Below are 19,360 nucleotides of genomic sequence, written 5' to 3'. Positions count from 1 at the left end.
ATAAAATTATACATTTTGTCCTTTATTGTGTCCAATATTATTTTGTATATCCTAAACAATTTTGTATGTAAGAAATTGTCTACATTGCATATTTTCTGACATAAATTCACCTGTAAATTTTCATCATAATGCAGGTCACTTGGAAGTCTTGTTTCCAGCTGTGCCCTTGTTTCCTCAAAAAATCACCCCCGAAAGCAAAAAACCCCGACATAAAACATTGCCTCTGAATACTGAGGCCTTATACGGAAATCAGTAGCCCCCGTGTAATTGGTTGAAAACATTGCAGTGAAGATAAACATATTTCCCATTAAAATTAACTTTAAAAGACAAATTAGAAATTCCAAGAAAATGATCCAAAGCTAAACCAATTCCAGGCATATGGGCCACCAGGAGCTTCAGGATGCCATCTAGTCTTTTCCTCTGCTCTTTTTTAAGTTGGAGAAGGGGGAGGAGGATTTGCATAATTTTTTAGCTGTTCCTGTAATTAGAGCAGAGCTTTAAATAGCTGGACTTCTGCCCAGTGCTTTTTGGAATTGTTAAATGTTTTGTAGCTAAGCTAGAAGAGTACTAAGTGCTGCTTGCTTTGTAGATCAAATGACTATCACAGCACTTAATCTCCTTAGAGACAAACGAAGTGAACCCACAGATTCCCTTGAGTAGTGATTGTTAATGTCAAAGCAAATCTCCTTGTTTATTTATCTTATTATTTCAGTTAAAACTAAGCCCTATTTCTGCCTTGTGAGAAACCTTTACCAGAAATAGGATCATGACTGTATTTAACCATGGCTTTCGGAGCATGTTTGGGGCAGTGTGGTCTGATGGGAGTAGGAGGGGCAGGGAAGACTGAAGGTCAGGCTTCTCATGTCTGTCTTCATGTCTGCTGCTGACACCCCGTCTCGTTTTGAGCACCCTCTTCCCCTCTGTGCCACTTCCTTGTTTGTAAAAATGGATTTAGTAACAGCATATTGCTGAGAGTGAGACTTCTTCATGGAGATTTCAGAGGAGTTTGCACTCTTTATACACAAGTATTATTTCTTATTCATTACCATAGACAGATAAAACAGACCTGGGATGTTATGTTCAATGCCACATGGTTTACACAAGTTTATTTCTTTAGTCAGTGCATAACTCAGAAATTCGAAAGCAGATAGTTTTTACATGAGGCAGCATAGATCTTGTTTGTCAAGTTCTTGCCAACTTCGGTCACACTGGAACAAGGACTTGGAGCCTCCACGAGCTCCATTTCCCTATTAACATTGAAGCTAGTCACCATGCAAAATCTGCTATAAAGATCTTAAGTACCTCAGCTGCTAGAAAGTAAACAAGAAACAATGTATAAGTTCAAACAGTTGGCATGTTCATGCCTTGGGAGGGACTAACAAAGCATCTCCAAAGCTCTGCTACACCCAAATAAGTGAACTGACTGATGAATTCTCCCAACTCCTCTATGATATAAATGTAGTACAACAGGAGACACACTAAATCTTGTCAGTCTTCTGTCTTCAGCCTTGATGCAAGCAACATTATTCTTCCTACACAATTCCTTGAAACATTTCTCCCTGCAAGTAGGAGAGGTTCAACTCTTATACTCTCAAATGATATAAGTGAGCTACAGGCAAAGAGCCAAACACAGGCGTTTTTCTGTTCCGTGCTTCTCCTGAAAGTCACAAACTTACCTGCTGTAAAGAAACCTGCAGACTGAGAAACTTGGAAGGAAGACTTGGAGTTGTGGACTCATCTTCATCTGCATCCTCCAGCCAAGGGAAATATTGTCCTGCTTGTGATACTCTGCAACACTTGAGGGTAGCGAGGCTTGGAAGAGGAGCAGGAATGTAGAGATGATGGTGGGTGGAAGAAGGGAGTCGTGGTTGGGTTTGTGCTGAAGGGATGACCTATGTATTGTGTGTGTACATCTCTGAGGGTAAGGTTCTTGTTTGGGGGAAGCACCTTGATAGGTATTTGAAGAGTAAGTATTGCACTGTTTTAACTTTGCTTCAGTACCGGATAAGGTATACAAGGGTTGAAGTTAATGACTAATACCAGGGTGGGAAGACTAGGCAGACTAGACTTCTTCTTTACAGTCTAGATGGCATGGTTCCCCATAAACTCCTGGTCATATTGTCCTCTTTCTCACTTTGTGTGTGTTTCAGGCGCCCCACGCCTTTTTTTGAAAGACTAACACTAGACCATTCATGCAATGTGTCATTTTTTACTAACCAACTAATGTACTAACACCCTAACGACTCATCTTTGCTTTTAGTTATTTTAATTAACAATCGTTCTGTTCACGATTTTTTAATTTCCTTTCTTCCCCCTTTTCCGCAAAGCACTCAGGCATTGGACACGCTATGGTAAACAAACTACATTGTCTGGTAGATATCATTCTTATTGTCTCTTTTTTTGGGTTTGCCGTGTGTTACCTGCCTTTTCCTCCCGCTGCCCCCTCTTTTCCCCCCTCCTTTGTACTTCTTCCTTTAATTTAATTTCATTGAAAACACATTTTCTTTTTTTTCCCCATCTTCTTTTTAATGGAAAAATGAACAACAAAAGCAACTAACACAACTCTTCTGGAAATGGGGTTTGGACATTTCTTTCATTGTTTTTTTTTTTACCTCCCTCTTTAGTTCTTTTCCATTCAAGTGATAAATGTTTTTTTTTTTTTTCCCTTGCTTTTTGAGTTTAGCTTTCTCTCTTTCACTTTGGTCTTTGTTTTGTTTTTTCTCCCCCACCCCACCTTTTCTTTTTTTTTTTTTTTTTTAAACTCTGAAGGTTTCTAGATCAGAACCATTGCAGGGCCTCTAGTCTGTGGTGGTGAAGGCTCTCTTTTTTATCTCATCCTTTTGTTGTGGCAACGGCTATTAGAGGCAAACTGGCCGGAGTTGTCCTCTTTCTTCTGATTTTTCCCCGCTTCCCTCCCTCCTCTTTCTCTCCTCCTCCTCCCTTTGCTCTCTCTCTCACTTTCTCTGACCTCTACCTGCCGTGGCCAACAGGAGCTCAGCCAGTCGTTTGTTTCCGTACATACTCTGCATGGCATGTCCACGTCTGGTGACTCACCCCTCTCCTCCTGGCCTTCATCTATTTTCCTCCATCTTCCCTTTAAACCACTAACAACACTCTAAGCAAAACACACCAAATTCACTTGCTCCTCTCCCTCCCTCTCCTTCTGCCCCCCTTCACCCTCCATATGTTTGGGGTTAGAATTTTTGGGGACGTTTCTGTTTGGTTTTGAGTTTGGTATTTTTATTTTTGATTGCATGCGAGTGTGAAATGTTATTTTCTCTCTCCTTCTCCCTCTCTCTCTTCTCTCTTTTTTCCTGTCAACTTTCTGGGCTCCGGATATATTGGCATGATGTGTCAAAGTGCAGAGTGTGCACGCTTTATGTTTTCTTTCTTTTTTTTCTCCTCTCTGCTTCTTTCACACTTGTTGGTGTGTGGTTGATTTATTTTGATTTATTTTATTTCCTATTTATATTCTGATTATGAGTTAATTTGTAATATATATATATATTATTTTTTTTTGTGGGTGGTGGGTGTGTGTCTCTCTAGGTACATGGCATGCACATCCATAGTGTATTGAAAGTGAGATCCCTTCCCCCCCTTCCTGAACGCATGATTGTCAGTGTGCCATGAGCAAAAGAAACATAAAAAAATAAAAAATACCAACTTCGTCTTCATTAGTGTGTTTTTGTTTTTGTTTTGTTTTGGTTTTTCTTTTACTAACAACCATAACTAACTAATCATTAAAATAAAGACTAATTAATCATAAAATCAGCTAATATGAGAAATCACTTTGAAGGACAGTTCCATTTTCTGGCCTGAATAGATGGAAAGCATCTCAATGGGTAGACAGCTGGGTCAGCCTGACAGTGCTGATACACCAGAAAGGGAAAGAGCAGGTGCTGGAGAATTTCCATTGTGGGTGAAGCGGACCAGAAAATGGAGCTTGGCTGAACTAAAAAAAAAAAAAATCATATCAAATCTCAACAAAATCCTTAATAAAACTGACACAAAAATAGAGGAGGTAACTTCTTCTGTTCAGGATTGTAAGGTCATTGCTGGGATTTTCTTTGTCCATTGTGTTCCTCGAACAGGTGACAATCTCTGTGGATGGCATCCTTACCACCACGGGCTACACGCAAGAGGACTACACCATGCTGGGCTCGGATGACTTCTTTTATGTGGGAGGGAGCCCCAGTACTGCTGATTTACCTGGCTCTCCAGTAAGCAACAACTTCATGGGCTGCCTCAAAGAGGTAACAATTTCAAATTAATTCTTGTTTCTGTGCTTTAGGTTTCTCAAAGTCATTGTTCATTCCTGCCTTTCATTACACACTCCGTGTCTTTTCCTGATGCTGCATTTTATACTGGTACTGCAACAGCTCTGTAAAAATAAACTTGTTCAGAAAGACAGAAGGAGTCAGCTGCAAAACTCATGATCTTATGGTCAGAATGAGACTTGTAGTGCTTGGATTACAGAAAGCATATCCATGGTAGGGGGAGAGGTGCCTTCCGTAGTCATTTAGAAGGAAGCATTACAGTCTTTTAGGCACTGAGGCAATAGCTATTACCAAGAAAAAAAAAAAAAAGTGAATGGTTTTGATTACTAAGCGGTGTTTTTAGGTGAAAAAATCATAATGAGAAACCTATTTAGGATATTTTTTTATGTTTTGGGTTTTACCTGGGCATATAGGCATTTGTCAATTTATTAGGAAGATAAAGAGGAAGCCTAAACTGGAATAATGAAAGTTGAGGGTAGCATAAAATATATGTATAATTTAGGTGAGAAAAATGTGGCAATAATGCGGTGTGTGGACTTGAAGCATACTGTATGGGTAAGCCCATGTAGCAGAGCACTGCTGCATTGGTCGGGAAGAGCTACCTGGCTTCCACAACTATGTAGCAGCAGGAACCAGAATATTGACTATTGTTCCCTGAAAGTAAAATTAATTTTAATAAAAGGATGAAAACTCAGCCCAAATCTGAAACTTGGTGCAGTTATTGTTTGGGTGTTATGCTTTGCAGTCAGCTTTTGTTTTCTTTCCTAGCTTTTCTGAAATAATTTGTGATGATCACTGTCATTAACTATGATATATTAATACCCCAAAATGTGTTCTAGAAAGCTTACTGAAAAGCAATCTTAATTTTTCTGACAATCAGCTTCCTAGGTAGTCCAGACTAAGAGTTTCCTGCAAGACTTTTCTTCCTAATTAGGTGATTCTGTACTAATCCTGTTTTTCACAGGGTGTGGCTTGGGGGTTGTAATTTTATTTTCAGCCAGGAGGGTTGTCATAATATCCTCTTGGTATGAACATTTAATATCAGAGGGAAGGCAGTGAGTTTCTGCACAGGAGTCATGGAAACAGCAATGCTGAGCTAGATGTTGTTCTGCAGCTGTAGCTGCCTGACAAGTTACCATCCTACCGGTGCTCGACTCGTGGTGTCAGGGGTCGTGTGTTTTGTGCCAGTTCTGTGATGTGAGCGATGGCTGTCAGAGTCTGGAGCTGCTCTCCTGCCTGACCTCTGGATTAGTTAAGGGGCTACACATATGCTGGAAAAGAGCATGTGAGTATCTTACATAGGAAATGAAAGTGACTTACTGAACACAAACCTTCATGCAGGGATCAGATCCTTCTGTTTTCATTTATATGGGCCTGATTTTCATAGACACTGAGCATCCCCGTTTGATTGAAATCAAGCAGAGATACAGCTTCTTAGTGTCTCTTTAAATCAGGGTCTTAATTTTATTTATGGATGCTATGAACATAACACTTAGTAGAGGCCATTTTTATGTGTGCTTTAAGTCAAGCCAATGGAGCAGAGAAAGCAGTGACAAGAAAATCTTCAGCAGCTTTATTATTTATATAATCATTTGTATTCTATTAGTTTGCACAGTGTGCTAAGAGCCGCTTACATAGCCATCCCAGGCTCTTAATGTTCTGTGAGAAGAAAAACCCAAGCAACCGCTTAATAATGAGAGGAAGTGGAAGAAAACATATAATCAGAATGTGCTTTGTAATCTCGATTCAGCATTGACGGGAGATGTGTGTGAGCAGCTGCCTGCACTTAAAGGCAGGCTGGTAGTCACTGGGTTTGAGCTATAGGCTGCTTAATAGCAACCTGCTCTTAGTAGTGACCTAATAATGCTTTCAAGCTGCTGTGAAAATGTGCTCAAAATGTACATTGCCTGGCTTCTGAGAAGGAATTCAGTACTTGCTGTTCACCAAACATAAGGGTAGTGCAGGGTTGTCAGGGGAAAACACTCGGAAATGTGATAAATGGAGAAAATTTAATATTTCAAAAGGAAATCCTTGTTACTAATTAGCACTTTGCGTGTCCAGTCCATTATTCTTCCACACCCCTTAGGCCGCAGGATGAGTTACTGCAGGTATGACTAGGAAGTGTGAGGAAGCTGACAATTGTGCTTTTCCTCGGTTCTGGTTTTGGCAAGTGGAGGTGATGAGGAGCTGCACTTAATGGAGAAAGAGTGGCCCTGGATGACTGTCGGAATCCTGACAAAATCCAGAAGTGCAGCCATAACACCCTACAGATGCATGGAGAAGGGTCTGACCAGAACAGACAGCCTGTATTAGGCAGAGAAAGGTTCTCATTGCATATTTAGTGAGCTATTCTCAGACACCAAAGCAGACAGTGCATTCATTATAAGTGGAGCTTTGGATGAGTTGAGCGGAAAATACTTTGCCTTGTGAAATTCCTCCCAGGGTCAGTTTCCTCTTCTTTCCTTTGCTAGGGATGAAAACACTGGTGGCACAGGCAGCAGAATCAGCCTCAAATCCACCCAAAATCAGGGGACAGTTCTTTTGAGTGTTTTCTTTACCTTTACTTCTGAAATGCCCATGGTATATCTGTGCGGTGCAGTGCAGCATGCTATGAAGGAAACCTGAGCTGCCTCGAGAAAGTGAGAATGCCTGTGGGGATCAGCATGAGCCCCTGGGGCAGCCAGCTTTGCTCCTTCAAGAGCTGGAACTGGGTTAGCGCCGTGCTTGCGTGCCTGTAACATTCCTGGTTCCAGAACTGACTACAGGGAATTTTACTTGGCTCTCTGCATTGCATGATGGCATATTTCATAAATCTGTCCCTTTGGATTAAGTTTTTACATTTTTCTGTGCGGCCAAAAAGGATGCTTAGTTTCCCATCAGCCAGTACTGCTATAGCTTGAGCTTTTAAGAAAAATATTCTAAGCTAAAGACGCTGCAAAAAGGGATAGGATAGACCATAATAACCAGTATTGTTCCTTTCAATTTATGCTTTCTGGTAGAGCAAGTCTCTTTTTTCCTGCCTTAGCTATGTAATCACCTGTTCCCAGAGACAACACATGCTGAGTGGGTTGCACTGCTGTTTATAATGATGAACAACCTGCCAAGCCCTGTACTGACCTATTGAATGTGTTGCAGTAGGATGGTCTGTTCCGACTCCTCTGTGTTTGTTGAAGACTTCTGCTAGGGATGTCTCACTTTCCTAGGAAGGCAAAGGGATTGATGCAGGATTTGGGACGAAATTTTCAGCCTTCACTGTGTCACTACTCTCATTTCTTCTGGACCGCATCAGCCCTACAGTACAGCAACCAAACTGCTCATGTGAGGGTTAAGAGCGCTTCTCGAGTGGCACATTGCCTTCTGGCTTCCTTGGAGATTGCGTGCAGGTGCTGAAGTGCAGTGGGCAGAGTGCCTGATGCCCCACTCTGCCCTTTTGCAGCTGGGGAGGATTTCTCCACTCAGCTGGGGTTGGTGCTAGGAGGAGGGGCAGCTCTGTCAGTGTAGACACTTTGCATGGTCAGACTCTAAGCCTTGACTAGGAGGAACTGGAGAGTGTAAGAGTGTTCCTGACAAGGAACCGGGGATCTCAGGGCTCCTCCTCAGATCCTCCTGCTTCTTCTTTCCCTTGTGGCTACAGGTTCTAATTGAAGAGATTCCACTAAGATGCTAGCAGTAATATACCTAGATCACAAAACCAGTGCAGAATGTGTAGTTCAGGTTGGGTTTTTTTCCCCTGTTTTCATCAAAGATGTCCAAATGCCTGGTAGCACTGTTCGTTTTACATTTCTCTGTAGCCATCCTGACAGTTTTGCAGTACACCTGATGCTGTAATGAGAGAGCATGATTGGAAAACAGAAGTAACTCGTTTTTTCATGAAAATTTTATAAGGCAGAATATGCAAATAGGTAAGTACACAAACATCAAACATGGACATTGCATTGTATTTGCATAAAATCTGAGGCTTTCTGGACCTTCAGTCTCAAAATAAATTATTCCAGAGGAATTCTGGGGGGAAGCTGGTGTATTTCCTACCATGGAGGAAACCAGGTATGGGGATGGGATAGGAGGAGGTACAGAAGCACATCTGAGGCAAATGAGCAGAAATGTTTTTGAATGGGTATCAGGGAAGGAGTGACAGTGCTTTAAGAGTCAGTGAATGGACAACCAGGGAGATGCACTGCCTGCAGATGGAAAGGGAAAAGGATCCCTTACCATTTTTTAGAGACACCCTTATGGCCAGAAGGAGGTATGGCAAGAAAGGTAATAACAGCAATGTTTTGCATGTGCTGGAGAGTTTCAAAGGGAAGGTTTCTATAATCGGAGTTAGAGATGGAGAATGGCTGAGTGGGAATTTTAGCTGTGTAGGCAAAGAGTGAAAACTGTATTTCAATCTCCGATTACTAGGGAAGGGAGAAAATCAGAATATTTTCTAGGCTGTATTAGGGAGTCAACCATTCAGATTCGATTTACTTGGAGCAGTGCTTAGATGGTGCAGATGGAGGTGCTTTAGATGAGCCTAAGGTGGTCCCTAGAGAATGGTTGTGTGTGAGAGAATCTATGAAATCTTTACATTTTTCTGTCAAGGCTTTATTAAACATTTTTCAGAATTGAGCTTTTTATTGTTACTAGCAGCTTGATGGAAGCAGTGAGGTTTGCATATGGGTGGAATATGGCAGAAATGATTGCAGGGGTCAGGCACCATCTGGTCATGATGGGAGAAAGCTGTGAAAGCTTATATCATTTCTGTCTGCAATTTAACTACTAGGAGCCAGATTTCCAAATGGTTCATGAGTATGCCCAGTTGCTGTATCTTGGATGCTATCTGCAAGCCAGGTCTTTTTCGGGCCTATTTGCATGTTTAATGTTAATGATGATATGATTCCTGTTTGGGGATGAGTTTTTCTGGTTGGAGTGGAGGAGGGGAGGAGGTGCAGATAGAAGGCCTAAAACATGGAGACGAACGGCCTGAGTGTGTAGAGGGCAGATGGAGGAGGTTGCGGTTGTAAGAGCCCGTCCCTAACAGACCAGATAGCTCAGAAGCATTTGGGTGCTCAAGATTCCTCTCCAGAGCAACAATTTAACAGAGCCCCGGAAATGCATAAGAAGAGATGGCAGGTCAGGAATCAACAGTGTGGGGAATTTCACTGGTGTGTTGCAGAGGAGTTACCACGTGAGTGACATTAATTGCCCACATGTGTTGGTCCAACACTGCTGCTCCAGCTGCTCTGTTGTGTTTGGACCAGTCGGTTTTCTATTTGTATTACTTTGAGAGTTTAACATATGAAAAAGGGAAGGACTAGTGGTACTGTGGAGAAGCAGACAAAACATGGCCAAAAGCTGAATATGATTCCTCTCCTCAAAATATGTCCTGTTCTTAGTCCTGGTCTCTCATTACTATTCCCTGCCAGAGCATCCCAAATTGCCTTGATGAGGATGACTCTGATTCCTAAACTTCCCAATCCAGAGGCCTGTGAACTTTTTGGTTGCCCCTTACTCATGGATGTCTCATTGCAGCAGCTTTAGGCTGTGCATGTCAAGAGTCAAGAATATCTGTGCATTTTCTCTATGGATCTGCAGAGCATCTAGCACAGGGCCTCCGTCATATTTTTGAGTGCCCCTTTTGTAGAAACATAACAACACAGTGGCCTGGGAGACATAACAGGGGAGATGGGCAGCATTTTGAGCAGCTCCTGCTGAAATTCATGGAGGGAATAAAAACATATTTCTGGAAAGATTTAATTTGGAGGTGGGAATGGAGGCGCTTGGAAACTGAGAGCAATATGATACAAGGTTAGATGCTGAGACAATCTGTAAGAAACAAATAGATGGGGAGGCCAAAATTATTGTGTTTTCTCTTTGAGTAATACTTAGGAGCTTAGTTCCTGAGCTGGTTTTCATTTGGTATTTCTATACTGCCTCAGAGTCAGAAAGGGTATATGGTTGTTTATTTGGGCAACGGAGCATTTCCCAGGCAGTCTGCTTGTTACCAACACATGTTGGATGCTTTGGCATGAATCCTGCAAGATTTTCATTGTAAAGAATATCTTGTGCTTTCTGGTATGAATGTGGGGCTTGACATGGAGCCAAGGGTGAGCAATAGGCCCTTCTGAACTGAGCAGCTGAGAGCTGAAGCACCTTGCCTGTCTATCTTTGGGCTTTTTGATAGCACTGAAAAATAAGCAATGTTTTGAGGAGGATTATTTTTTAATAAACATTTTTCTTCTGCTAGAGGAACTTCTTTTGCCCTGCCTGACCTCTGCTTTGCTGCCAGGAAGGAGTGGCATTGTGCCTCCCTTGTTTTGCTTGCCCAAAAATTTACATGTACACACCATCCTAGAATCATAAAAGACTGGATTACGCCAGCTTCTTTTCTCAGGAATAACTACTGGAGTCAAATTTACCCTACACACAACTGTAAGAGAAAATCTATAATATCACTTATGTCAAACTAGGCATAAGTAAGTGTTCTATGGTTCATGGTCCCAATACTAACATTTAGTGGAGTGATGAATGTCAGTATCTCTGAATAAGGCACTGGATTTGGCTGATTTTGCTAGTGGCCTTTTTAGGGAATCATTTAGCAAGGATGCTAATGCTTGTTCTATGAACCAAAAGCAAGGCAATAATTCCAACATGGAAAGTCTACACCCTTACTGTGAGCCAGGGAGCTAAGAAAATAGAGCATGCAGGTTTCTGTGCAGTCCTAGGGGTCATGGGAGGTGACAGGTCGGAGGTGAGTTTTTGTGATGCAGAAGGAGCATGCAGAGAGGAAAGCATCATGTGGCATGTGGTAATGCAATGTCAACATTTTACAACTAATTAATCTGAAGGTGTTTAGGCAGAAAGGAAAAAATTACCTAGCTGTCCCTGTAGTCTCTGAATTTTTGTTCCTATTTAATACTCTTTTGTGTGAATTGCCATAACTCTCCTGACTTCCTAAACACCAAGACAGTAGAGTGTCCCAGACTGAGATTTCCCAGGAGAATCTCAGATCAGAATGTCCCAGTCAGTTTGACATGACAAATGAATGTATTTGATTTTGGTGTATATTTCTGTAGTGTCTATTTTCTTTTTTTTTCTAAATTGTGATTTTTGTGAATGGCAAGGATCTCACACAGAAAAGCCAATAGTAGAGCTTCATGTACTGTGACTCTATACTTAGTAAATACATGTACTAAAAGTCTAACTTATAATGATGAATAATACTAGCTCATAGGACCCTTAGTCTGAAGAATTCAGTTACATGGCTTTTTCAAAGCAGCCTCAGAGATTTTGAATTCTTTTAAACCATCAACAAACATAGAGTACCAAAGGGAGTAAATGTAATTATTCTCTTCCTTCAAATGCTGCAGCTGAGGCACAGATGTTGATGTGACTTGGTCAGCATCCTATGGGATAAAAGAGAGACATTTGCCTATCTCTCCATCTCTTTTTGTTGCTATTTACTTCCTCCTGGCAGGGAGAGCCTCTGTCTTCAGTACAACCTAAGAGCCACAACTAACTGACTGTTCTTACTGGATAATAATAGAGGTCTCTGGAATTACTGCAACCTTGTTTCTCTGGGGAATTTTCTTCTTTACCAGTAATATTTACCAATTTCTTCTTGTTTTATCCTTGATTTCTTTATACATTCCTGTCAAGCCGAGAAGGGAACAAGTGTGAAAAACAAATTTCGGATGATTGCACAGGATATATATAGGTTATGTCAAAAGCATATCTTAACTTGCCAGCTGAGCTGTTGCTGATGGGTATGAAATGCTCCCCTACTTCCTTTTAAGAGTCATCTCAGGTAAGGAAATGAAGGAAGAATCGAGAACAGACACTACTCCCAAGCAATCTAAGGAGCTGAGGTTGAGGGTGGGGACTGTTCAAATGCAGATCAGTCCTGAACAGTTGTCATTGCAGCTCATTTTTTAATGTGAGCAAGCTCTGATGGGCATATCTCTGCTTCTTTGTGCTCTTTCTGTTGGACTTCAGTCCAAGATATTAGGAACTGCATCATAAGTGCAATGAGTCTTAGGAGATTTCTTCTATGTCTGACCAGAATGGGAAATGATCTTCCAGTTATGGACCCAGTTAAAACCTGAGTTGCTACTGGATTTGGGAGGAGACTCTTTAATGAAGTACCTGTCACTCTGCACGTTCCAGAGGTTAATATTTCTCTTTCTTGTGCTCTCACATTTTTAGTAAGGATTAATGGCCTGGCCCCCAGGAACTAAAATCAGTAATCTTGTGAGGTGTATTAGTGTGCTGCCAATGCTGCAGCGTTGCTTTAGCTTAGGGAGTTATTCAAAGCCTCTTTTCCTTATGTAGCTTATCCTTTGCCTACCCTACAGAAAAAGGCTTCTGCTGGCATTATTGCCTTGCCTCATGCATGACACAGAACTTTGTCAGCTTGGCTTATTTGCACCCATAGCAAGAGTTTTGCTGGCATAATGATCAGGAATGAGGGTTTGTTGCAAAATAACATAAGCTAAACTCAATTATATTGATGTCTTTCAGCAGATGTTTCTGACCACATAGGCGTCCATACAAAGTGTACTAATGACCTACACATACATGTATGGAAAGTATTCCTCTTAAGCAGGAAAACAATTTGAAATTACCGTATAAAATTAGTCCTTACTGAAGGTATTTGAGTATGAAAATGAAGTGCTAGAATTACTTTGCAATTGGTAAAATGTGGGAGATCCAAAGACAGGAGCTGAAGTTTCAGCTGACTTTGGTATGGGAAGGTGAAGCTGTTATTTTATCATTTGTGTACTGAAACAATCACTAGACTCCTAAAATTCTTTTATTGATAAAATTTGTATAGCAAAGTGTCTAGTATCCTACAACCATAATGAACCTAGAAGTAAAAACTAGTGGGCTTTGTGTGTGTGTGTGCAGAGGGGGGGGGCAGGGTGAGGGGCTAAGTTTAGCTCTGTCCAAATATTAAAAAAAATATATAACTTCTGGTTAAGATCACATTTATTACAATATGATATCTTATTCTCTAGAACTTTTACCAGTAGGCAAACAGTGGCTTGCAGGTGTTATAGGTCAGTCCCAGTGCATAAATTTTGTTGAGGGATTGTGGGGTTAATTTAAAGGATAATTCACATATCAACAGTTCGGTGGTATTGAACTCCTAAAGTTACTGCACTCATAGAAAGTTTACAAAAGTAATCAATGGCCAAAGTCTGATTAATAAAGAAGATATGAAGGTTGAGCATACATTCTAAAGCAAGCATTGATGAGCAGATACAGATACTGAAACTTTCTATGCAGAAGGCGCAAGAGGCATCTTTTTGCAGGGCCGTTTGAACTACGTACTGCCACCATGCTCGTGAGCTAAAGAGAATCCACAGAGCTAGAGCAAAGTGTGGTCAAACCCAGCCTCAGTCTCTCCAGCCGTCACTAGAACTGGTACCTAGGGAGGAAAGCAGCAGCAGAGGTGGTTGTCCCCACTGGGCAGTGTAGCCAGCAGGCTGCTATGTTGCACCGGTAATAGAGCACTCCACTGAATCCCAGCTGAGCCATCTGCACGTGACCTTTGGTCCTGCTGCTATGGCCACCTGTGCTTGCTTTGCAGCAAGACCATCAGGAGTGGGCTTTTCTTTCCTCCATAATGAACCTGACTCTTGCTGGGCTTCTGTACCTGCAAGGGATGTGCTGTGTGCTGTTGTTTGGAAAATGGGAGCATTTACAGGTGTAGAACTGTTTTCATATTTGCAAATTTAGAAGATGTAATGGAGTTTGGACCAATATATATAGCCTGTGCTTTGAGCATATAATAAAGGTAATCATTAACCCAGGTCCTAAAGAGTGGACATACTAAAGCAACAAACCTTGTGTGGTTATGCAATCTCATCCATCCCTGTTCAAGAATGAGCAAGCTGAGATAGGATACACAATATTGATGGGCAAACATAGCCAAGTTCAAAGTCATTAGCAGAGCAGTGGGGATACTCACAGAGGCTACTTCAGCAAAGATTTTTGGCTGCCTGTTTCTTATTCCATTAGCCAGATGTAGTCCTATCCTAATGAATAGTGGTGCTCAGCTGCTGTGATCTTAACTGCGGCTGTCCAAAGTCTGATGTTCTCAGCTTATGATGGCAGTAAATAAGCTGCTTTTGCTTTTCTTGGCTTTGTAGTCCACTGAGCTTAGTAAACTCTTGGTTCAGGTGAATACTCAGGAAAAAAATAGGAGATATACTTTGTCACTCCTTATGTTGCATTAAAGAGATTTCTAAGGATCAATCTTACACTGTCAGACAGAAATACAAACAAGAGTAGTTTTAGAGAGTCATGACCTGCCATATGCTGCTATTTGTAAACCAAACTCAGCTGAAAATTATATGAGAGATAAGCTGCAAAACTGTGCTGGTTTTGTACGTGTGTATAAAACACGCACTTTCAGCCTAGGAGTCAGTGGGATGCTCGTCACCAAGGAAGGTGAAAAGAGAATGTGCTTTTTTGCCATGTGTGATTTGAAAGCTTGGCAGGCAGAGAGTTAATAACATGGAGCATCTACAGCTTAATTTGTTCTTCAGTGCTATGATAAGCCCTCTGACTCTTGACACAGCTTAATAGTGATGAGAGAAACATCTTTCCTTCTGTATTTGAGTACCTGCTCTAAGCTGCCTATGTAACTGTGTCCCCCAGTGCACTTTCTTTTGATGAAACTAGTTATGCTTCTTTTGAAAATATCTGCTACCTTAACCATCAGGAACAGGCACCACGGGGTTTGAGGCTATACCTTCTTCTAACCTAACCCTGTTTCAGACCATTAGTGAGTCCTCAGCCCTCTTGTTACTTATTATTTCTTCTCTTAGTATTTTAACTTTATTGCAATCTTCATATATGGAGGTGTCCAGCAGTGAATACTGTACACTAGCTGTGCTTTCAGGTAGGTTGTGGTCATTCAGTCATGGAGTGCCATCTAGGCTTTTAGAGCTTTAATTAGAGGTTGTAAGTTTGTTGTTTTTGTTTTTGTTTTTTGCGTGGTTTCTGTTTGTTTTCTGTTGTAGCTTATTTCCCATTTGACGAGTGTTATCTCTTTGGGACCAGCAATCACTATATAGAATCATAGAATGTCCTGAGTAGAAAGGGACCCAGAAGGATCATCAAGTCCACCTCCTGTCCCTGCATATGACAACCCCACCGTTCACACCATGTGTCTGAGGGTGTTGTCCGGTCTCTTCTTTAACACTGTCAGGCCTGGGGCTGTGACACCTCCCTGGGGAGCCTGTTCTAGTGCTCCACCACTCTTTGGGTGAAGAACCTTTTCCTAATGTCCAACCTAAACCTCCCTGGCACATCTTCCTGCCATTCCCTTGGGTTCTGTCATTGGTCGCTAAAGAGAAGAGATTGGCACCTGCCCCTCCTCCTCCCCTTGTAAGGAAGCTGTAGACTGCAATGAGGTCTCCTCTGGGTCTTCTCCGGGCAAATTTATAAATCTTCTTGCCTTACTCCGAAGGCTGGACTATTGCTATGAAGTACTCGTGTGTTATGAGCAGAGGGGAAAGGCTGAGCCACTGCTATTTACCACAAAAAGCCAGGCTGCTGCAGCTGCCAATGAGGGAGGCAAGAAAGGGTGATGAGGTTTGAATGTTGAGTGAGTGGGCTGGACAACTCTTCCCAGGCCCACCGCTCCTCTGTAGCAGTGATCCAGCTGGCTGTTAAGTGTGAGTAGGACAGGACGAGGGAGGCAACTACTGGGCATCATTCATTACTTACACTGCATGGAAAAGGCAGTGGGCTCAATATGATACAACCAGATTTTGTATTGTCTCTGATTTTCTTTCAGTTCTAATCCTTTGTCATTGCTGCTGTTTGGCTTTGCTCTGTTCCTGCTGATGTTGCCTGTTGCACTGAATATTTGGGACTGTTTTTTCTACCTCCACCCTTCAAACTGCACAGTCAGAATTCATTTAGTTCAGAAGTAACAGTGGATCTATTGAGATCCCTAAACAATTCAATGGGCATAATGTAGGTATATGGACACATGCAATTTAAGGTCTGAACTGCTTATCAGAGGATTTTATACTCTTTGAGATACAGTTCTACAAGTGATGGTGTTAGAAATGGCAATATAAGAGGTCAAAGATGAGTTAGAGTCTGTTCCCCACCTGTGCTTCTTATAGCTAGCTAGACATAGATGTAGTGGCACAACAAGATGGATGTGTTTATTTTAACAGGTCTTAGGGCAATATCAGGAAGATTGCTGTATTGCATACTGTGGCTACTGGTGACTTCACGTCACCAGAAGGGAGAAAAAATCAAGTGCTTCTACTTCATAAGCACTGATCTGAGCACTTAGCGCTTGAGGGAGAACATTCATTATCTGTGAACTGTGTGGGGCTGAAGACACACAAGTGAACAGAAACCACTGCATCCAGGAAAGCAGTGATGCATAGTGTGCGAGTCACCAAGCTCCTCTGGCCAGAGTGAAAGTGACTGAGGCCATGTCTCAGTTCTAGCACCCCGAGACGTAGATTTGAGTGATGCCAGCAAAGCTTCCTTGCTGTAGCAGTGTTAGCAAGCAAAGGGAATGCAGGGGTTTGGGAAAGGTGGCAGAGACAAAAAACATAATTTAGGAATGGGGCTTGAGAATGGCATAACCATTCCTGTTAAATCTGTGCCTGCCTTTCTGATTACTAGCCATTTTAAGTGGAATGGGTTTTGCATCTAGAACAAGCCTCTGAACAGATGATTAATGGTTTTATCTGTAATAACTTTACATTTTATAGAACCCTGCTAAGAGTACGCATCTGGTGAGCCAAGCTATTTAAAGCTGTGTTAATTCTGTTAATTGCTCTATGTTTATTTGGATTGCTGGCACCTGCGGGCTTTAGGATAATGTAGGGCGGGTATATTCTCTCCTTCTTTCTAGCTGAGGAAAATGGAGAGGACCATTTCCTCAGCTAGGAACAGCAACCTTGGCAGAACACCCTGGCTGGATCGGTTGTCCTTGAGATTTCCCTCTTTTATTGCTGAATGCAGTGAGATGCCAGACAGAGGCAAGATGTTCCTTTGACTGGGGCAGGAGGTATGCGGACAATCTGCTTTTGCATGTGCTTGCCATCATCAGGCAGTAGCAGCAATTGGAATGAGGCTGGTGAATTTTAGAAGGCTGATCAGGACTATCCCATTTTGATCCTGCTTCTCAGCTGCCTGCCAGTATTCGTTTTCCAGTTTGGTTTAGGTTATGAAGTTCTCCAGTAGGTTTCAAGCCCTGAACAGATGTGAAGATAAGTATGCTGATGATTTCTAAACTTTTGTCAGGGAAAAGATGTGGAGTGGAAGTGGAAATCAGAATGCTTGAAGTGACTAAAGTGTTGCTTTGAACTGCTAGGAGAGCAGTGCAGTTGACTTCATGTTTGCAGCTGGATTTGACAAACAACTGGAACAGTCCAGACCAGGGTCTGATGACAACCATTTTCCCAGCCTTTGGCTCTTGTACTTCAGGGAAGATTCTCACATGGGCTGCAAAACGGTGAAGCAAAGGGTTTCCCTTGTGTTGCTAACCAATTACTTGAAAGTGTGGCAGATCCTGAAAGGCTTGGTTTATGGAGGCTTTGAGCTAATATGAGCTCAATATGGTTGTTATCTGAGTGGGCAGGAGAGGGGGGAGACTATTTTGGTTTATGTAGGTGCCAGTTCTCTCTCAGACCTCTGATATGGGTTTAAGTCTAGGCTTCAACGTTGGCAATGCTAGGATGTCTTCCCAACAAATCAGACAATTAGATAAGAAGTTCTATTTCACACTCTGTTAATTGTTTTATGTCTGTCTTCAAATTTTTCTTGAGAAGAACAGTGAGACACTAGGGTAAAATATGTCCTCCTCATATTGATGATGTGACCACAGTTGAGTTTCTGCACTGACCTTTAACCCTTTATGGCTACTGACTAAATGAGATCACAGAATCCTAGGTGTTAGCTGTAGCCTCCCAAAGCAAGTTCGAACCCAAAGGAGGGGCTGTGACACCTCCCGTCTGGAAGGTGTGAAGAACTGTAAAGAAAACCAACTGTAGCACAGGGGAAAACTTCTTTGAGAGTTTGACAAACCATGATGCTTGTGACTTGTCACTCCTAAAGGACAAGACTGCTGTGTTTGTCACCTTTCTCAAGTAGAAGCTGCTACTGAGGATGTCCCAGTCATTTATTCTACCCAGGTAATAGTTAATCAATTACAATATTAAAATTGGTTACAAAGCTCAATAAAACTATATGCTGTTCCCATATTTAAGAATGGGTTCTTCCTCTGCAGCTTCAGTGTTTAGCTAATCAGGTAAGCTGTCAGCTGAGCACTTTTCTCCATTTCCCTGGTTTATATTCCAGGGCTGATTTGTCCTGAAGCTGCCTTTGTCTGAGATAACAAGAACACTAAATGCCTCCATTCTCCTTTAGCCGAGCCTGATGTGCTTGCTTCTCTCTCCTTGTCTGAGCTTGCTTCTTATTCTTCTTGGCTGCACACTAGGACATCACACAGAAATGCAGTGTTGTCACTTCTTCTCTCTTCTCCATTTTTTCTTAATACATATTTCTAGTATGTTCTCTTAATTAGCATATGCTTAGCTCTTCTGGCTTCAGGCTAGTTTTCCTGTTGACAACCTCTGTGACACATTTGGTTAGAACTTCACAAACCATACATCACAGGAGAAATTAATTATGCATGTAACTTACTAGGTTAATAACTTCCATCTCACTGTGAGCTTCACATAAAGTCTATACATTGCACATTAATAATTCAAATGACAGCTTTGATATCAAGTGCATTTTCTGAATTGCTTCTATCCCTTCTTAGGAGTTTTGTGTCTGTGTGGAAGCCACAGCTGGGTTCCACAGCTGGGTTCCAAATGGGTTTTTAAAACTTGATTCCAGCTCTGTTTCTCCATTTCTCTTGGAGGCTGGATTTGCCAGCACATCCAGCAGAGGAGGGCAAATAAGTGTTGGTGTCTCTTTTGGTTTTGCAACTGGAGCTTATGGAAAATACTTGGTTTGTAGGAGGACACTTTTTGGTAAGAAGTGCAGCAGATGAGCTTTGATGGTGGTGCCAAGGACTTTTGACTAATATTGGTTTTGCATTTTAGCTGTGGCAA

At 41.8% G+C, this 19,360-nt stretch overlaps 1 protein-coding gene across 4 annotated transcripts in view; it reads left to right on the top strand.

Moving 5' to 3' along the window:
• Window positions 1-19,360, top strand: part of NRXN3 (neurexin 3) — a gene marked incomplete at its 5' end in the record, with an annotated part of 972,314 nt that overhangs the window by 221,873 nt on the left and 731,081 nt on the right. For 3 of the 4 annotated variants that reach the window (XM_082057638.1, XM_082057640.1, XM_082057639.1), the window contains one exon: window positions 4,137-4,253. In XM_082057638.1, coding sequence (XP_081913764.1) covers window positions 4,152-4,253 — 102 coding nt within the window. Of the gene's footprint in view, window positions 1-2,327; window positions 2,373-4,091; window positions 4,254-19,360 lie in introns of those variants that run through there. The other variant, XM_082057637.1, reaches the window with a different exon arrangement.

Source organism: Streptopelia decaocto, assembly GCF_964273445.1.
Source record: "Streptopelia decaocto genome assembly, chromosome: 7".
Classification (NCBI taxonomy): domain Eukaryota; kingdom Metazoa; phylum Chordata; class Aves; order Columbiformes; family Columbidae; genus Streptopelia; species Streptopelia decaocto.
Note: the sequence above shows the minus strand (reverse complement) of the source record. Positions and strands in the feature narration are given on the sequence as shown.